At 45.7% G+C, this 18,640-nt stretch overlaps 1 protein-coding gene across 1 annotated transcript in view; it reads left to right on the forward strand.

The window, feature by feature from the left end:
• Window positions 1-18,640, forward strand: part of lrp1bb (low density lipoprotein receptor-related protein 1Bb) — a 228,399-nt gene that overhangs the window by 187,080 nt on the left and 22,679 nt on the right. Inside the window, exons 58-71 of the mRNA XM_056579905.1 lie at window positions 1,267-1,389; window positions 3,606-3,787; window positions 4,086-4,285; window positions 4,874-5,062; window positions 6,235-6,383; window positions 6,912-7,005; window positions 8,095-8,211; window positions 8,556-8,675; window positions 9,625-9,744; window positions 12,268-12,384; window positions 13,625-13,731; window positions 16,789-16,921; window positions 17,683-17,789; window positions 18,368-18,500. Of these exons, the coding sequence (XP_056435880.1) occupies window positions 1,267-1,389; window positions 3,606-3,787; window positions 4,086-4,285; window positions 4,874-5,062; window positions 6,235-6,383; window positions 6,912-7,005; window positions 8,095-8,211; window positions 8,556-8,675; window positions 9,625-9,744; window positions 12,268-12,384; window positions 13,625-13,731; window positions 16,789-16,921; window positions 17,683-17,789; window positions 18,368-18,500 (1,891 nt within the window). The remainder of the gene's footprint in view (window positions 1-1,266; window positions 1,390-3,605; window positions 3,788-4,085; window positions 4,286-4,873; window positions 5,063-6,234; window positions 6,384-6,911; window positions 7,006-8,094; window positions 8,212-8,555; window positions 8,676-9,624; window positions 9,745-12,267; window positions 12,385-13,624; window positions 13,732-16,788; window positions 16,922-17,682; window positions 17,790-18,367; window positions 18,501-18,640) is intronic.

The raw sequence follows: 18,640 nt of genomic DNA on the forward strand, positions 1-18,640 counted from the left end.
GTTATGCTCTCGTTTAGCTCCCCGACGCTCCTCCGTCCGGAGTGTTTCTCGCCAGCCACAATTCACTTTAATCGCCGCTCGCCTCGCTTTAATGGACGCCAGAGTGGGAGATATGCATATGTTTCCGCTAAGTGGTCCTGGCAGGATACTCCGTTGACCTCACCTCACTTTACCATGCCGTTACTTACTTTACGCTGTTCGGGAGATGGCTTCGCACCGCTCTATGTAGATCTCCTAATGAGACGATTGCGTTTAATGCCCTGCCACCCTCAGCCGATCTCAGCGCTAGCAGGCGGCGCCGAGGCGTAAATAACGTCGGCAGACGACGCAAACCGTCACAGGCTCTCGCCGTAACCGCCTTAGCCACCGCAGCAAGAGTCTTGAGAGTGTCGTCGACAGGAATAGGACTCGTTTCGGGCCCGCGTTGGCACCTGCATGCTACGGCATTCTCGGTTGCATGAAGTCATCCGATATAGCCTGTCAGATTCCTCCCACCTTCTCCTCTCCCCACACCTTCACCTTTCCTTGACACGCGCCACGGGAGGTGTTTTGGAAGGGGACGGGGTAGGGAAGGGAAGCCGTGTGACGGATGTTGATTTGTGCTAGCATGACAAGGCGGCGACGGTAGCTTCCTGGTCCCGTTCGACGACGACGCTGCCACTTTGATCCACGTCCTTAGACTCCCTTTGCGCTGAAGCTAACTGGGTTGTGGTTGAATGCGGGGAAAATGAAACAAGTATTTTGATGGTAGACTTGAATGGAGGAAAGCTGGGAGTTAAGCATCCTTATTAACCTCGTCTGTTGGCGTGTTTTGTTGCCGCGGCGGTTGCCATGCAGAGAGCAGGAAAAGCTTTCAATTAAACGGACAGCTCCTCTGCTGTTTGTCTCAACAGCTGCTGCCGGCATCTGGCTACGGCACATTGTACAACAGTAGACCCTGCTCATTAGGGAAAATGAGTGTATGTCAAAAGTTTGGGCTAAAATTAAATCAAAATAGTATGATGCATGAACTCACTATCTGTCAGTCATTATCCTCCATTATTCATTGTCGTCTGCACCGTTTTGTGTGTGTGCATGCACGTGTACACACACAATCTGGCTATAGGCACAACTACAATACCGCAACGCACGCCATAGTGTTCTCATAGCAAAAAGCCCTCACTACTCTTTACCCTGAATACAACGTGTATCCATATCGAAAAACCATGCCTTTCTCCTTCAACCCAACTCTCTCTCTCTCTGTCCCTCTCCGCCTGTAATCCCTAGGGTCTGAACAACATCATCCACATAGACTTCGACTACAGGAAGGAGTTCATCTACTGGGTGGACTCGACCCGGCCCAGCGGACGAAAGATCAACCGGATGCGTCTCAACGGGAGCGACCTCAAGGTACCCAGGGGGTCTGTTTGCCGCGTGGACCACCACCTTATGGTGTCCACTGTCACTGAAGACCCCACAGCTCGTGTCCCCCCACTCTAGCCTGCACAGACGGCCCTTGTCATGTCCTCCTCAGCATCAACACGCGCTGCTCTTTTTGATGGCTGCGTATTCGTTTTTTTTCCTTTTTAATCTCGTGCCATCTAATTACGGATATGCAAGTCATTAACGATTATGCTCTATCCAGCCCTGCGTCAATACCCCGGTTCTGGCCATTAGTGTCAAGCTGAAGACTTGTGTCTTCCTCCCCTCTTCTTTTATTTATTTTATAGATGTTATAATGGCGTTTAAGTGCCTGCAGCCAACAGCCTGTCTGCTTCGTAATGAATGTAAATGAATGGCACTGATAACACGGTTGGCCTTAAGACGGAGGTAACCCGGCTTCAAGGCACTCTATGCAATCACCAAGGTCTGCCGAGGTCACCGGATCAGAGCACAGACATTGGGACTCTCAGTAGATATTAGCATTGGTGTGCGAGTCAGTGTGTTGGTGGGTGGGTTGGTGGGGGGAGCAGGGGAGTGACAAAATGCTAATTTGGCTGAATGAACTCCCACATTCTCAGTTTGAGGCCGCGCCGCAGCTCTGTGTGAGCACAAACTGTTTAAGATACAAATCAGCCCTCAACCACAGTGGCTAATTAGCGTAGCCACGGAAACCCCATGCCAATCCTCTACGCCCACCCTACAATGAGTAAGAGGAGTGTTGGGCCATTAAAACAAATTAAATAGATCCATTATTATGGACTCGTTTTGCCCACACATAACAGCGTCCGCTATAGCTCACATATTACCCACCATCGTGCAAACACATGATGTGCGAAACTGTCAGTAGCAATGATTTATATTTAAAACGAAAAACCCACTACTGTTGTGATAGTAAACACTGATGACTTTTTTTTTGCTTTAAAAACTGAAATACTGCTCGTCTTTAGCGCGCATGATTGATCACTAAACAACCACCAAGGGCACTTTTCAAGACACCTGTTTCGCTTTGCTAAACATAAAACTCTTGTCACAGCCCCAAGGTGATTCTCTATTTTTTCTTTTCGGGGGGGGGGGGGGGGGGTTGTTTGAAACACCATGGGCCGCGTACTTTGGTGAATTCAGCCGTTTGTTTATGCCTTTGATGAGCTACATTTTAAAATGTTGACATTTCCCGCCGCTTAACTTTAATTTCCACATCAAGCGCTGATGTGAATCCTTTCAGAGAGATGCTAGCACCGGGGGAGTGAAAGCCTTGAATGTTGAATGCAATCTCTCCTTCTTTCCCCCCTGGGGGGGTGGGGGAGTGGGGGGCGCTGTGATGGAAACCCCTCGATCTGTGACATTTGGAGCCGACTCCTTGAAGCTACATTGAGATGGAATTGCTGTATAATAGGGGTTCTATTCTATTGCCAATGCTATATATTTTCTTGCAAATGATGACAGAGAGGACCTCAAAGCATATTGTGTCCCTTAATGGCAGATTGCACGGGTGACGAGAGTTTGAAACAGTTTTCCTTTTAAGCCATCGGTTTTATCTGCCAGCTGGCGCAAGCACTGTTTATTCCAGGCAACTGCTTTTTTCTCCCCATTCAAATTCAAAGGCGAGGCTATCTCAATGATGGAGCGCTGGGATGTTGATGGAATGTTCTAGAATTCATATTTTTTTTCCTTTAATCATGGAACCGCTCTCAGTCAGACGTTGTTTAATAAGTTGTCCCCGACATCGCTCTTTGTTGTTTCACTCCCTCTCTCATTTTCTCCCTGCATAGCAATGATTTTCCCACTGACACTAGTCCGCTCACTTCGACTCTAAAGGATAGATTGGCTGCTTTGCAACCCATAACTTGTTTCAAATGCTCATTCCCGTTATGTGCATACTCCTGCGTTAAATAGCAGAAGTAGTAGTAGAACATCTTCAACAGCATAACCATAAGCCAGCTCTGACTTGGCCTCAACATTTGAATTTCTGCCATCTGTTTGTCAATCAGATAATCAACAACGCTGTGTGGCAGTGCAGAATATATATGTATGTGTATTTGTTGACTTATGCTGACCTTTACCCACACCTTGCTGCTGAGGATAAGTGATAGTGAAAACTGTGATTGTGGAATACAGGTGATGTATTATAGTTGATCATTTAGTTGAACATGAACCCGTCGATCCAATGTAATCCACGTCCTCAGGTCGTCCACAAAACGGCAGTTCCCAGTGCCTTGGCGGTGGACTGGATCGGGAAGAACCTGTACTGGTGCGACGTGGAGAGGAAGACCATGGAGGTGTCCAAGGCCAACGGCCTCTACCCCACCGTCCTGATCAGCTCCGGACTCAAGAACCCCACCGACCTGGTCCTCGACCCCCAGACCGGGTAGGCCCCCTGTCCGTTCACACCCCAAAGCACGCCGCACCAACAAGGACACACACTTGTTGCTGCACTGCAGTCCACACACACACACACCCACACACACACACAACACAAGCAATATTTCCTGAAGATTGATCGTCACTCTGACTCGCAGTGAACCTGCTGATGAATAATTCACGGCGCCATGGCGTGTGGAGGGCCTTGGCGTTCGCACACTTATCATGTCTATAATGTTAAGGGCCATGTTAATCTGGTTTTCACCGGCGGGGTTCTGACTTTGTTGGAACCTGTCCACCGGCAGGTACGTGTTCTGGGTGGACTGCTGCGAGGCGCCGCACATCGGGCGTATCGGCATGGACGGCAGCGGCCAGGTGGTCATCATCGACACGGAGATCTATAGCCCCATGGCTCTCACCATCGATTACACCACTAAGCGGCTGTACTGGGCCGATGACAATCACATCCTGTTTGCCAACATGGACGGCACCCAGAGACGTAAAGGTGAGGCGCGTCATTTTGGCAACACCGACAGACAATAATTGGCCACTTAGTTGAGTAAATCTTGGACGGTGATGAGTTGTAATTCAACGCGGGACTCAAACAGCCCGGCCGTACGCTGTACGAAGCTCGTTCAATCCGGGACATAAATTATTCCTGGAACTATTAATATCTAATCGGCATCAGATGGGATCCATCAGCGTGCTCAGATTAATGACAGAATATTGAGGGATTGACATGATTTATGAAGTAATTTAAACCTCTGTCACCATGGCTTTGCATAACATAAATTGTTCATGTTTCAGTGGGGAAATAAAGGTTATTATGAGCAGCGTTCCAAGGACTTCCCCACATGGGCGCTCATGTCGTGGGCTTCTATAATATATCAAATTACAACATGAAATTGTTTTTAATTTGATCATCAAAAGTTTCACACAGTGCCACTTCAGAAGCTGATGCATGGTGCGATTGGTTCTCATGCACAGTGCGGGTGGGGGTTGAGAGGTGGATGCTAGGTATCAAAAGTGATTTATTCCATTGGATCACTGTCTCCCTGGGATACTCACTGCCCTTTTATTTCCCTGCCTTCAGTGTCGTACGATCACATCCAAGGGGTGATGGCCCTGACCCTGTTTGAGGATTTCGTGTACTGGACGGATGGGAAATCCAAGTCACTGCGACGGGCCCACAAGACAAGCGGCGCCCAGGCCATTGAACTCCTCAACTCATGGCAAGCGATCAAATCCATCAAAGTCTACCATTCCCTGCGTCAGCCCGAAGGTAGGAGAAGGCTGAGAGACAGCACACCTGTTGTTAGTTCCCGTCCCCCTTTGGCCTTGGTTTAATTGATTGTGTGTAATGTGTGCATGTGATGTTCCTGCTGCTGGGGCAGGCTCGTGTCTGTTCAAAACTTTTATATATGACTATATTATGTTTGTTTAGAGGCATTTATTTATATGTTAATACCATTTCTACCATTACAGTTCATCCATTAACCGCAATTGCTCATCATGCAACAGACCATCCGAAATCCATGTGAAAAATATGTTTCAGTTCAACTAAGTTTGATATCAGCAGAGGTCGTAGGAGTTGTCAGACAAAACGTTCGACACACCAGTCTTTACGTTGAGGTCTCGAAGCCTGACCCAGACATGACAGGCTGCGACGGGTACAACAGCCTGATCCGATGTCCCGACGTTCATAATCGCCCAAAACGCTGAACGCTTTTCGGAGACGGCAAAATGGTGTTGGAATGTTGGAATCAGGCTGAACTTGTGGAGCCTGATCCCGGCATTAAGCGGCTTAGCTTACCTAATTGTAAGATTGTAAAAGCGCTACTCTAGAACTAGAAGGCTTCTCCTTCTACCCCCCTTAATTTTGCTTTAATAATTTAGTTTGGCCTTCAAAGAAAAGTTTGGATAATTCAAGGATGGCTATGATAAGAAAAGTCAGTTTTAAAAAGAAGCAATCTTCGGGACCGCCTGAGACTGGCAGAATATTCCCTACTTTGCAAGACGGGTAGGAATTGTAGAAACTTGCCGTGAGATATCGCTCACCCCACACACTCCTGCTTGTTACCGAAGTGGAGGAAGCAACACAAAGCACCGCAGATAATCATTGTCCTTCGTTTTCTCCCCTGTGGAGCCATTACGGCCCGCCACCGCTACAGAAGGTGCGTCAACACGTCGAAGGGCTTTTCCAAATACTATGCCTGGCCACCGCAAAATCTAATTACAGCAGCGGCAGGGCTCGATGTTGTGCCAAAACACACACACACACACACACACACACTCACGGCTTGTAGCGGTGTGAGGGTTGCCCCTGCACCGCACACGGGCACACATCCCTGCCCATGTGCGGTGCTCATCGCTCTGCTCATTACGTTGTGCGCACGCGGCCACACCGCCGCCCCCCTGATGTGATTCTCGTCTACGTGTTCTCTCCTTCCGCAGTCCCCAAGCATCAGTGTCAGGTTGCCAATGGAGGGTGCAGCCACCTGTGCCTCCTCTCCCCCGGCGGGGAACACAAGTGTGCCTGTCCCACTAATTTCTACCTGGCGGCGGACAATAAGACCTGCCTGTCCAACTGCACCTCCAGTCAGGTTAGTTCAAGTCGAACTCGCTCGCACTGTTTCAGATCAGCGTCGCCCCTTTGTTGTTGGTGCCGTTGTTACATCCCTCCCTAAAGGCAAATGAGTTGTTGTGTTTTGTTTTTTGTTTTTTTTGTCGGCTTCCCTATGGGGCGTACTCTTTTTGTTCCTGCTGGCTGTTAGCCTGCTCCTGTGGTATAGCTACCCTCTTTGCGGTGGCATATTGATATATGCTCTGGCTTTGAAGTGCCTTCATCTTGTTTCCATGTTCACTCTGAATTTGATGGTGTGTGTGTTGTTTGTGTGCGAACGGCCTCATGTGGCCTTTTGTGTGTGTGTGTGTGCGTGTGTGTGTATGTGTGTGTGTGTGTGTGTGTGTGTGTGCGTGCACCACATGCCTGTGTGTACATGTGTTGACTAGCTGTTTCTTGTGTGTATTTTCTTGTTTCTTGTGTGTGTGTTGATGTGTGTGTGTGTGTGTGTGTGTGTGTGTGTGTGTGTGTGTGTGGGTGTGTGGTGTGGGTGTGGGTGTCCCAACAGTTCCGCTGCGGGACTGACGAGTGCATCCCGTTCTGGTGGAAGTGTGACACGGTGGACGACTGCGGCGATGGCTCGGATGAACCAGCTGACTGCCGTGAGTCTGCCAGACGCTCCCCGGTGTTGTCACGACAACCATCGGTTGCTTTGACTAATGCATGATCCTGCAGAAAAAACATCAGATTTGTCGTTAACTTTTTCTTGAACATTTCTTTTTACTTATTTTGTGTATTTTGTTGAGTTTCTATATTAAATGAGTTTCGAGTTCAATGGTGAGTTACTTAATGTCAGCCAGTGATAACACGCATTGGGTTAAAAAATATGATATAAGTTAACTGATGGTCACTCTGTCATTTCTAAAATATAGTTAGTGGAACAAACAAACTTAGTTAAAATATTCCCTTTCCAAATGTATTTCTTCACATTGGTTGTGGTGGATACCATAAAAACAAGAAGGAACCAAGTCCATTTCCAGTTTTTGGAGATAATTTTCTCATCTGGACACCAGATAACAGAATTGTCCTTCAGGACTCTGGTGCCCAGGTTTGAAAGTCTCCCAGGAAAAGGCTGGGGCGTTAAAGTAAATCACAAATTTCTAACTCTGTGAAAATGAATTAAGTGAGTCTCCGCTATCTTTCCTCGCCCTTACTTTACCATCAGATCCTTCTGCCAGGAGCAGGAATAATGTGTTTTCAGGGAATCAGTCTACTCAAGACTGAATCCACTTCTTTCCAAGAACAGCCAAAGATTACCTGGAACGGTTCTCGTCCAGTGTTTTTAAACATGGCCGCGTCTGTGCCCAAGGAAAGTGTTGACGCACAATTTAAGTACAACTACAGCTCATAATGTCTAATTAGTAATTATCAAATTGGGATGGTAATGACTGGGATATTGCTGTTACCCATTTGGCAAGGACATTTCATATGTTTAAAAGTGATTGAGAACCAGCCTTTGTGCGTTTACTGCTGCTGCAGAAAAACACAAGACGCAAACACATCCCTTCACATGCCTCCCCTTGTACTTGTATACATATTTAATCCACACTTCCCTTTTGTAGTGAATGGTGCCAACTAAGATTGGGATCATGTGGAAACGGAATCCTGTGGTATGAAGATACGCTATGATTGATTGAACAATTTTATACTTTTTTCTTCTTCTTTCTTTTTTTTTTTCCTTCCCCATAAAGCGGAATTCAAATGTCAACCGGGGCGCTTCCAGTGCGGCACGGGTCTCTGTGCGCTCCCTCCCTTCATCTGCGATGGAGAGAACGACTGCGGAGACAACTCGGATGAAGCAAACTGTGGTAAGGACGGGGGGGGGGGGCGCGGTGAGGACCTTTTAGAAACCATTGCCAGTGGGGAGCTGATGGAAGATGGAGTGAATCGTGTAATAATAAATAACAACCCAAAATTAACTCGACAAGTACACACACAAATTGAGTTTCACTTTGATTCCACTAGTTCTGCACGGAAAGGAATACAAAGAGACAATTGTGTTGTGTTTCTGTTTAATCCCTGTTAAATCGAGATTGGATAGCCGTTGATGTTCAAATCGAAATCTTAAATATATGAAAAACAAGGTTTGCCTTAATGACCAAAGCCTTAACGATTCCAATAGCTTAATAAGATACTGTTTCCCCTCCTCCAGAGACGTACATCTGCCTCTCAGGCCAGTTCAAGTGCAACAAGAAGCAGAAGTGCATCCCTCTGAACCTGCGCTGCAACGGTCAGGACGACTGCGGCGACGCGGAAGACGAGACGGACTGTCGTGAGTAGCGTTGCCGTCCCGTTGATGTTACGTCCAACTCGTAGCCAGTACTTTGCAGTATGCAGTGTTCCCAATATTTCAGCTTTTTAGATTTGCAAACGTGCCTGACAAATCAGCCTTTTCAGCCATTTTATTTTATACTTTGCCCCCTTTATCCTGACTCGAATGGCTCAAAAAGCGAGGTTGGAGTTACTTGTCTTCAGTCGACACGCACACACTCTTTTTTTTATTACAAATTTCAAATCACTCCATTTCGGAGCAACGAATCGACTCTGCACCGTTATGACACACTGCGGTCTGGGGCTCGGTGTTCTAGGAGCGGTGTCTGGGTATTAGATCTCTGTCAGGAGCAGGGATGTATGAGAACGGAACTACACAGCCATGATGTAATGCCAGCTATCAGAACATCGCACCTCCATCAGGTGTTTCAGACTGCCACATACGTCTTGCGTGCGATTCCAGGGGAGGAGGTGAAAGAGCTGGGGGGTGGGTGGGGATGCGGTTGGGGGGGTGTTGTTAAGCTCTAATTAAGGGGAAGGCTAATTACTCAACCTAAGCCACCATCACAAGGCCTCAAGCGTGAACGGATGAGGCATTGAATTCATTTTTTGGGGTTTTTGATCATCACACTATTGTAATGATAACATCCACATTATTATTACAGGTCACATTATGGTGTTATAAATTGCCATCCTGCTTTCGGATAATAATACGTTGAAATATTATCTAGATCAAAAAAAAATGAAAGGCAGCAGTAAGTAGCGGCCCCGGGGTATTTTACGTTTTTATGTCGTGACTTTATTTAAAATTATTATTTTAATTGAGCGATGGCATGCTGAGTCACTGTTCACGATATTGAATGGCTCCACCCTCATGGCTCCACTTTCACGGCCCCTCCGTTCTCTCCACCCCCCATCTCCACCCCGCCTCCCCATGTCTCCGCCCCCAGCGGAGAGCACCTGTTCCCCGGATCAGTTCCAGTGCAAGGCGTCCATGCACTGCATCTCCAGGCTGTGGGTGTGCGATGAGGACCCCGACTGTGCCGACGGCTCCGACGAGGCTAATTGCGGTGAGTTGTGAAAAAAGCACCACTTGAACACTCTTGTTTTTGTCCCCCTTTTAGAGCTCAGTGGGAGAGAGAGGGAGAGGGAGAGAGGAGGAGAATTCTGATTAGGAAATTAACCAATTTAACACTTGGGTTCTCTTCGGTTTATTTGCCTGCCCAACTTTCTCTTTCTTTCTTTCTTTCTTTTTTACTTTCTTTTTTCTGTCTATCTTTTTTTTCCCCTCCCCCCATCGGCGCTCTCTCGCTCTCTCTTTCCCTCTCTCTCTCTCTCTCTCTCTCTCTCCTCTCTCTCCTCTCTCTCTCTCTCTCTCTCTCTCTCTCTCTCTCTCTCTCTCTCGCTCTCTCGCTCTCTCTTTCCCTCTCTCTCTCTTTCTCTCTCTCTCTCTTGCCTTGAGAGAACTAGCGTGAAGGACTTCCATCCGTAGACATTGAGAGAAGACAATATACCTTCAAATTGTTCATACAAACAGTCCCTTTAATTATCTTTCAACCTTCCCAGATAAAAATACCTGCACAATAGTTTTTGTATTAATGGGTCGGCCCCGTTTTTTTCACTTTATTTTGACCAGGCAAAATACCATGACAACGTATTGTGGTCGACATATTTTATTTGTGTTGAATTGAACCTGGCAGGCATGCAAAAAAGTATCCTTTGAGGGAAGATGGCACATTCACTCAGCCAGCAGGCAGACACAAACAAGTGAATCAACTGAATGTGAACTTCCCCTTGGATCCAGAAAATGGCACAAATGGCAAAAGGAGGAATTATTATGTATATGGTAAGTGGTGAATGTCTGGGCACAGTCCGATTCTCTCTCAATAAAACACAAACTATGGAACGATATACTGTATGCCCAAGGTACTCCTCTTGATCTACGTTTCCATTTCATCTCTTGTTCAAAGGCTTAAGTTGTTTTGCAAACACACACGCAATGTGTGTGTTTTGGCACAGTGTAGGCTAAATTTGTATATAGAAAAACTTGACAACTTTGATGAGATGACGACTTCAATTTAGATTTTCCTTTCAGCAGCTAATTAATTTCTCTGTTTTGTCTTGCGTTTCTTTTGTGTGTAAAACCTTCATGATGAAAATCCTCATAGTTTGGCTCGAATCCTTTGACATTTGAGACCTTGGTTAAGCCTTGTTTTACCAGCGTTTTATGTTTTGTTAAGAGCCACAGCGAACATATCGGCAATTATTCTCACCATCTCTACAGTACATCAAATATTCATCAGCCAAACACCTCTGTCAACACATTGCGCGACACAGGAAAATAATGCTAATGTCGCGTCATCGTGCTTTTCACATTCAATTACCAGAGCCCGTAAAAGGAACTTTGGCTTGTGGGGATAGCATGGTAATGAGGCCAGTTGAACTGTGTGTGTTTGTGTGCGTGTGTGTGTGCAGGTGTGTGTGTGAATGCGTGCACGTTTGTGTATGTGTGTGTGATGGCACTGTTTTGTGCTGTGTCACGTCTCTCCTGCGCTCCAACAGACTGAGCAGTCGGTAATGAATTGCAGTCTCCCTCCCTCCAACCCCCCACCCCCCACCCAAACCCAGACCCCCACCCACCCCACCCACCCCCCCCCTCTCTTACGTTCCTGTTGCTCCAGCCCAGCGACGCTCCGTCCCGCTCAATCTTTTTTCCTCCTGCTGTCACGGCAGGGAATGGAAGCCAGCGAGAGACTGTCACAGAAGTGCTTGGATCTGGGAGTCTGGGGCCTTCCCCCGCGCGCTGATAACCGCTTTAGGCCGCGACATGGGGCCTGACTCAGCCCTTCATTGAAATGTTATTGTTTCCTTTTCTCTTCTTGTTTGTTGGGAGAATGTTGAGATTTTGGAATAATTGAAGTAAGGGTTTATTGCGTTTCTTCAGGGGGGTCTTTTCCGCGGCGTCAGCTTGAATGAAGCGTTAATTAAATCGCTATGTAGTGCTATATGTATTTATGAAGCACTAGGCAAATAGTGTAAATAGTTCCGCTAACTTAATTGATTTTGGAATTGTGAATTCCGGCAGATGTGCAAAGATGTTTTAATAATTCATCCTGAATTCAAGGCTCTCTTTGATGAAAGCATATACAGACTGGTCGGAGTCCACACATTTAATCCGTTTTAATACGCCATCAGATCTAGGGATGGCCCTTTCAAATATACTTGATGTTCAAATAATACGATAAGTTTTGTCTCCCTTCCACAACACTGAGCTTATCTCTCTTATCACTGTTTTGAGGCCCAGCTCCGCTTCTCCTTCAGGTATTTCACCTTGCAGCGTTTTAGCCTGGGGAGCGCGGGGCGTGTTCGGAAACCGTGTGTCAGACTTGCCTGGGGAAACCCTGCAGGAACGTTGACTTCTCATGGAGAAAAAGAAGGCACACGCCATTAATATTCATGCGCTTTGAAGACATTTTGGTTTTCATGTATTTATGAATTTGGATTTTTTTGTGTGTGTGTCTGTGTCTGTGTGTGTTTGTGTGTGTGTGTTTGCGCCGTCATGTGGTGGTTGTTTGCCCCGCATCCCGATGAAGATGAGAAGACCTGTGGCCCCCACGAGTTCCGCTGCGAGAACAACAACTGCATCCCGGACCACTGGCGCTGTGACAGCCAGAACGACTGCGGAGACAACTCGGACGAGCAGAACTGCAGTGAGTAGCCCCTTCTGCGTCGAGCTCCGCCCTTTCCAACCTGCACCACCGCCGCCGCCACCTATCTATCCCTACGTTAGCAGGTGACGGGGAGAGGTCAACCTCCGCCCCTTTTTTCTGTAGCACCACCCCCCTCACACCCTTTCATGGTTCTGTAATGCACGGCTGATCTTTCGAACAAAGACGCGTGAAGCATGAGCCAGCCTGCGCACCTGATTTCATACAAGAGAGGTAATGTTGTGGCCTTTGCTCTGGCTCTCTGGTAATGAGGACGTTTCGACTGAGGATGTGATAGCATCGTCTTGGTATGTGTGTCTTTGTGTGTGTGTGTGTGTGTGCATGGGTTTGCGTGTGTGTGTTTCTTGTTGTCGCGTCACTTTTTCTCCCTTTTCTGCAGAGATCAACTAGCAAGGCTTCGATAACGCTTATAATTGAATCATCCATGCATCGAACCTAAGAAGAAAAAAATGAATGTTCACATAACTCGCTTTTATCTTCCTTATTGGGTTCGCATGCTCTCTCAGGACATGTGCGCAAGCATGCCCGCGATAGGCTGCTCTGCGCAGATCTGCTGAGTGTGCATCGCCCGTTTGATTTATTAGGTGCTTATTCCCAATACCTATTAATGTCACTTAAAATGCAAATAAAGGCCAGTCAAGTGTTGGACAAAGAATTAAGCAGGTGGGGCCTCGGCCGACAGAAAGGGAAGTGGCAAATCAGATGGTGCTGCAAAGCCTGCTGGGAGCCTTCCTTTGAAGCACAGCTCATAACACACATCCTGCGTTGGCTAACAACCCATGATAACAAGGGGAGGGCCCAGGCCCGCACCATCGGATGCAGCTGTTTAAATGCGTCTTAATGCCATCCTGTGGGACCCAGGCTCCCTCTAAATGGGTGCAATGGCACTTGCCAGATTTTTGGCTTTGGGGACCGCGGGCCCCTCCAGTGCAAGACTGGCTGTGCATGTATTTGCATGCTGAGCAGCCTGGCCAGTTAACTCCAATTCCAATGCAGAAACGACTCTAATTAGCCTACAAATTGTTGGTGGATTCTGAGCCGATTCTTTGGGGTGAGGGGGGCTGTTTTTCCGGGGGGAAACTAATCTACGGCGTCGATGCAAGTGAAATTTTTTCTTTATTTTTTGCAGGCAAAATTATACAGTTGACATTTTACAGTTTAAGGCGCTGCTGTGGTGCTGCATCTTCATGATTGTTGTTTTCATTGTGTTTCTCTAACTCAGAGCCAGTCACTTGTAATCACAAAGACTTTCCGTGTTCCAATGGAGACTGCATCTCCTCGCGTTTCCGATGCGACGGGGACTACGACTGTGCGGATAACTCGGATGAGGTAACAGCAAGAAATTACCACATTATTGCTAAGCACTAAAGTCTTCCAGCTATTTTTCCACTCGGATGTGTTGTTTTAATAAGCTGGCATCGTTTTAAAGAGCTATTGTGTGATACTTTGCAGCATTCGGAAAGGGAACAGCCTCACTGTACCTGGTTGGTTTGGGAATGACTCATTGTCCTGCCATTGCTAAAAAAAATAACTAATAGGTCGGCAGAAACACTGTCTGTAATTATTACAATATGCCAAAAGGGTGACAAGCACTAAATATACTCAATGACCAGGAAATGACTGATATAGGGCTTCAACCAACGTATTACTGCGTGGTTCTTTGTTGAACTAAGTTGCCCATATATCTAGTGACCATATTACAATCGCTAAGTACGCAAACAGATATCATGCCCACGCTGTCAACAGATATTTCTTCCATTTGTACTGGGCTTTGTTTGTGTAAGGTCGCACCCACACATTATAAAGGGTTCATGCTTCGTTGGCCTCTCAACAGACAATTCACCAGTAATATATTGCTATGAACAGTTTTGAGATGCACACGGTGTCTCGTAATCCATAGGATAACATAAACATCCACTTGAATTCATTCATATATAACATGTAGTAGCGCTGTGTAAATGTGAGCAAGATCTTAGATCTCATGAAACAGATTGAACTTGCCCTAAGCAGACTCTTCTCATAAAGTGACTTCCAGGTGAGTCTGAGAACCATCTAAACATGAAATCGATATTGGAGTTTCTGAAATCTTGGCTGAGCAGCCAAGTAACAAAAACAACAGCTGGGAAGAGTGCAGGGCAGCTATAAGAATCAGAAACCATGGTTAGCTTTTTAAAAGTAAAAGATATGTAGCCAAGTGCCCTGGAGAATAGTGCACTGCAACAAAGATATCCATCTATCTATAAACATATACATATATATATAGATATATACTGACACACACAGCACAATTGACAGGTAAACTATGCTGTTAATGGCTTGCAAAAATAATTACCGTACAATTCTGCCAGTACAGATGATCTAACTGCTGCTGAATACAATTAAATATTCCCCTCTGTTAACTTTGCAATTACATACCTAATACATGCACACTGAATTTATGTTTTTTCTAATGTAATCATTGAACGATAATGATTTACTAATTTACTAATTAAATGATTTACTAATTATTTACAATTTACTAATTATCTCATGATATGTTTAGGTTGATAAAACGCAAGTGCAGTCATTGAATCATGCTGTGTTATTTGACATGTCATGACGTGATATTATTGTCACGGAGTATTGGCTCATGTGAAACCGGTAATGTCTTATATTATAAAAATGTAATGTAATTAACACTAAATTATTCAAATTGATTCCATTTCCACCAGTAATGTTGACAGAATATTCGGAAATAGAAAGTATTTAAAGCAACCTATTTCCAGACCTCTAATAATAACCCGCCCATGGAGTTTTACAATTGCACCCGGAATGTTCCTCAATCACATTGAATGGAAACCATGATTAGCCAATTGCACAGCTCATTGGATTGTCAATTGACAGTTCTGCCAATTCTGTGTGCGTCACTCAAGTCTGTGGGTGGACCAATTTAAATACACTGCAGTTAAAGTCTAGTTTCCCATTCAAACCTGTTACACATATGAAATGACTAACGATTGATCATGTGTGAGGCAAAAACGTTATTGTTTGTCATGTTCAGCGGTAACTCAATATTCTGTCAAACCCATTTTTGGCTTCAAATATCAAATCGTCTTATATCTCTGTAATGAATACTACATTAATTTGGGCCACAGGTAGGGCCCAGTCTTGGGCTACCTGATAGAGCTACTTTGCTGCTTTTCTCATCGAGCTCCCTGATTATATTGCATTTTCTTGACAAAGACTCAATTTGGCTTTGAAAACCTCGGTCGTCTGTCTGGAAGGCAGCCGAGGATGGGTCTCAGAAACACTCAGGAGACTGGAGTGGAATCAACCACAAGAATATTTTTCTTTGCTCATGTCGCAGGCAATCTAATGTGTTTTAATATAACAAAGGAGGTTCCATCAAAAAGGTAGGAGAGACAAGCAGATTAAGGACTCCTGTGGTAATATTCTGAAATAACTTTTGATGTGCTGCATTGTTGATTTGATAGGATCATGTCAGAAAATCGATTCTTTCCTCTTTGGCATTTTACAATTAATATGCCAATGAAGTTCAAATAACACTTTTTTTTTTTATCAAGATAATTTGTTTTATTCCTACATGTTAATGTGTCGGGCATGACAATGTTAAAAATGTGTTGTAGTGCTGTCAACCAGCGCTCTAGAAACCAATTGAATGATTTGAAGTGAAACAAAACGTAAATATGCCTTCATCATGCAAGGCATGACAACATGTGGTTATTCTTCCCATCAAATTTCCAAGGGATGAACTAATAACGAAAATCAGGCCAGTCCGTGGAAATGAATTACTGTAAGATGCATAATTCAAGGACAAAGACTCGTTATTACCGTTCATTATCGGGGCTAATTTATTGCTCTGTTAAGCATTTTCACACCAATTTTATATGAAATCCCCTTCTATGCATAACAATGCACTGCTCATTTACAATTTAATGTGCATCCCCTGCCAATCGTCGCTTTCTGGGTCAGTGATATGATAGAAAGCGGGCCTTCTTCAATGGTTTCTGATTAGAAGTGGTCACCACGGATCGTCTTCACCCAGTGCTTATAATTGTCTGGTGTCGTCATGAACAGAGAAATTGTGTTTGTTGCTGCTTTTATTCTCTTTCCATACTTGAGCTCCTTGATGGTTCTGGTACTTGATTAACCCAAGAAGACACCTCAGAGGTGAAATACACATATAAGTGTTTTTTTTATATGCCACTTGAACATAGAATATATACTGCGCGTGGCAGCCTATTTTCAATAGTAAATTATCTCAGCGCTGTCAGTGTTGTAGTGCAACCAAGGCCCCTGGTGTCTAATGGAGTATTGCCTCATGCTTTGAGGCTTCATGGAGATGTCCCTTTCTGAAGAGTGCTTTGTGCTCCTCTTTGTTTACAGAAGGACTGCGAAGCGCGCTGTGCGGATGATCAGTTCCGCTGCCACAACAACCTGTGCATCTCACTCAAGTGGCTCTGTGACGGACAGGAGGACTGCAAGACTGGGGAGGACGAGAGGAACTGCCAGGAAACAGGTTTTTCAAAATAAAACAATCAATGTTTTCAAGAAAAGAAATATGAGACGTGAAAGACATACGGAACAACTGAACGTCAACCAAAGAGAAAATTGTTTAAAGAAATGTGAAATCTCTGTAAAACAAAAAAAAAAGGAAACCCTCGATATATCAAATTTGTATACTAGTCCAGGGATTACACAAAAATTACAAGAAAAAGTAACCAGGGATCACTGGAAGCTTTTTTTTGGTGTATCAATTTGTAAAAAGATTCATGCTGCTCAACAACAGCGAATCGACTGACAATTAAAGGATCCCCTCCTGAAAAGTGCGGTGTAATAGAAGCACAATAGCAACGCACAACAGCAACGCACAGCCGCATCCGGGCCTCCCGAGCAGATGCTGGCGCTCGCACGTTTTGTGAAGCTGAGTTGGCTTTGCAAGGCTGCTTGTTTCATATGCTCCGCAGGGCTCCCACCGCGATGATTGGCCGCGTGTGTTAGCAAAGTGCTCCGACAGCCGACTGCTAAAGCACTTTGTTCAGCAGCAGGTAGTGAGTCGTGTGCTCCATCCGGCCACGGGGAACACGTCATATTCAAGAAGCCAACCAGTCCCTGCATCAGCAACACCCAACTTCTACCCTCTCCAAACACTTTGTGCTCCTCGTTTTGATTGCAGATGTTTGTGATGTTGCGGTGCTTTGAGCAGGTTGAGCGGGACGGGGTTTGTGGGCGATTTTTAAGGATTTTTCGGTCGATCTTGATGTTATCTGTGGTTCACAGCAGTCCCCTCCTGCTCCCTCAACGAGTACGTGTGTGCCAGTGGGGGGTGTGTGTCGGCCAGCCTGCGCTGTGATGGACATGACAACTGTCTAGACGGCTCAGATGAGGTCAGTTTGCTGAGCTCTGCACGCTTTTTATTTATTTTTTCCCTCGCTGTCACTTTTCCTTTTTTTTAACAATATTAAGCTTTCAAATGCCACAAACAACATTCAAAAGGCAATAAGTCTGCGAAAGGCGCATACAGATACTATAGAGGACTAGCTGGGGTGTAGAACTGGTATTTACAATTCTAATGTGTTTACTTTGTGACATTCTATGTTCAAATGCAATATCGCCATCATGACTGTATATGTGTGTATCATCGTTGAAGTTATTAAGGTAAAGAGGTTGTATGCAGCATCTAACACGTGTCGATACATATTTTTCCCAAATACATTTGCCATTGACAGAGCAAATCAAAGGCAGTTCATTCTTTCCACAATGCATGCATTACTATTATTATAATACCTGTGCATGAGTCAGGAAGAACATTAAGATCTCAGACAGCTCTCTGTCTGCATCTGGCTGTGCTTATTATCCCTCCATTAGTCAAGTTCCGATACATCATTTTTTAACAAACCTTGAGCCCAGGGGGCACGGTTTGCCATTTTTTGGGGCGAAACCCATCTATGCTCTCTCCCTACAGATCGGCTGTGTGAAGGAGTGCAGAGAGGACGAGTTTCTGTGTCTTAACCGCGCCCACTGCATCCCGCGGCGCTGGCACTGCGACGACGTGTTCGACTGCGTGGACCACAGTGACGAGGAGAGCTGCAGTCAGGGTAGGGCGTGCGGGCGTCGTCACGGTGACCACAGCGACAAGGAGAGCTGCAGTCAGGGTAGGGCGTGTGGCCATCGTCAAGGTGACAACAGCGACAAGGAGTGCTGCAGTCAGGGTAGGGCGTGCGGGCGTCGTCACGGT

The sequence above is a fragment of the Gadus chalcogrammus genome, chromosome 20 (assembly GCF_026213295.1).
Source record: "Gadus chalcogrammus isolate NIFS_2021 chromosome 20, NIFS_Gcha_1.0, whole genome shotgun sequence".
Taxonomy (NCBI): Eukaryota; Metazoa; Chordata; class Actinopteri; order Gadiformes; family Gadidae; genus Gadus; species Gadus chalcogrammus.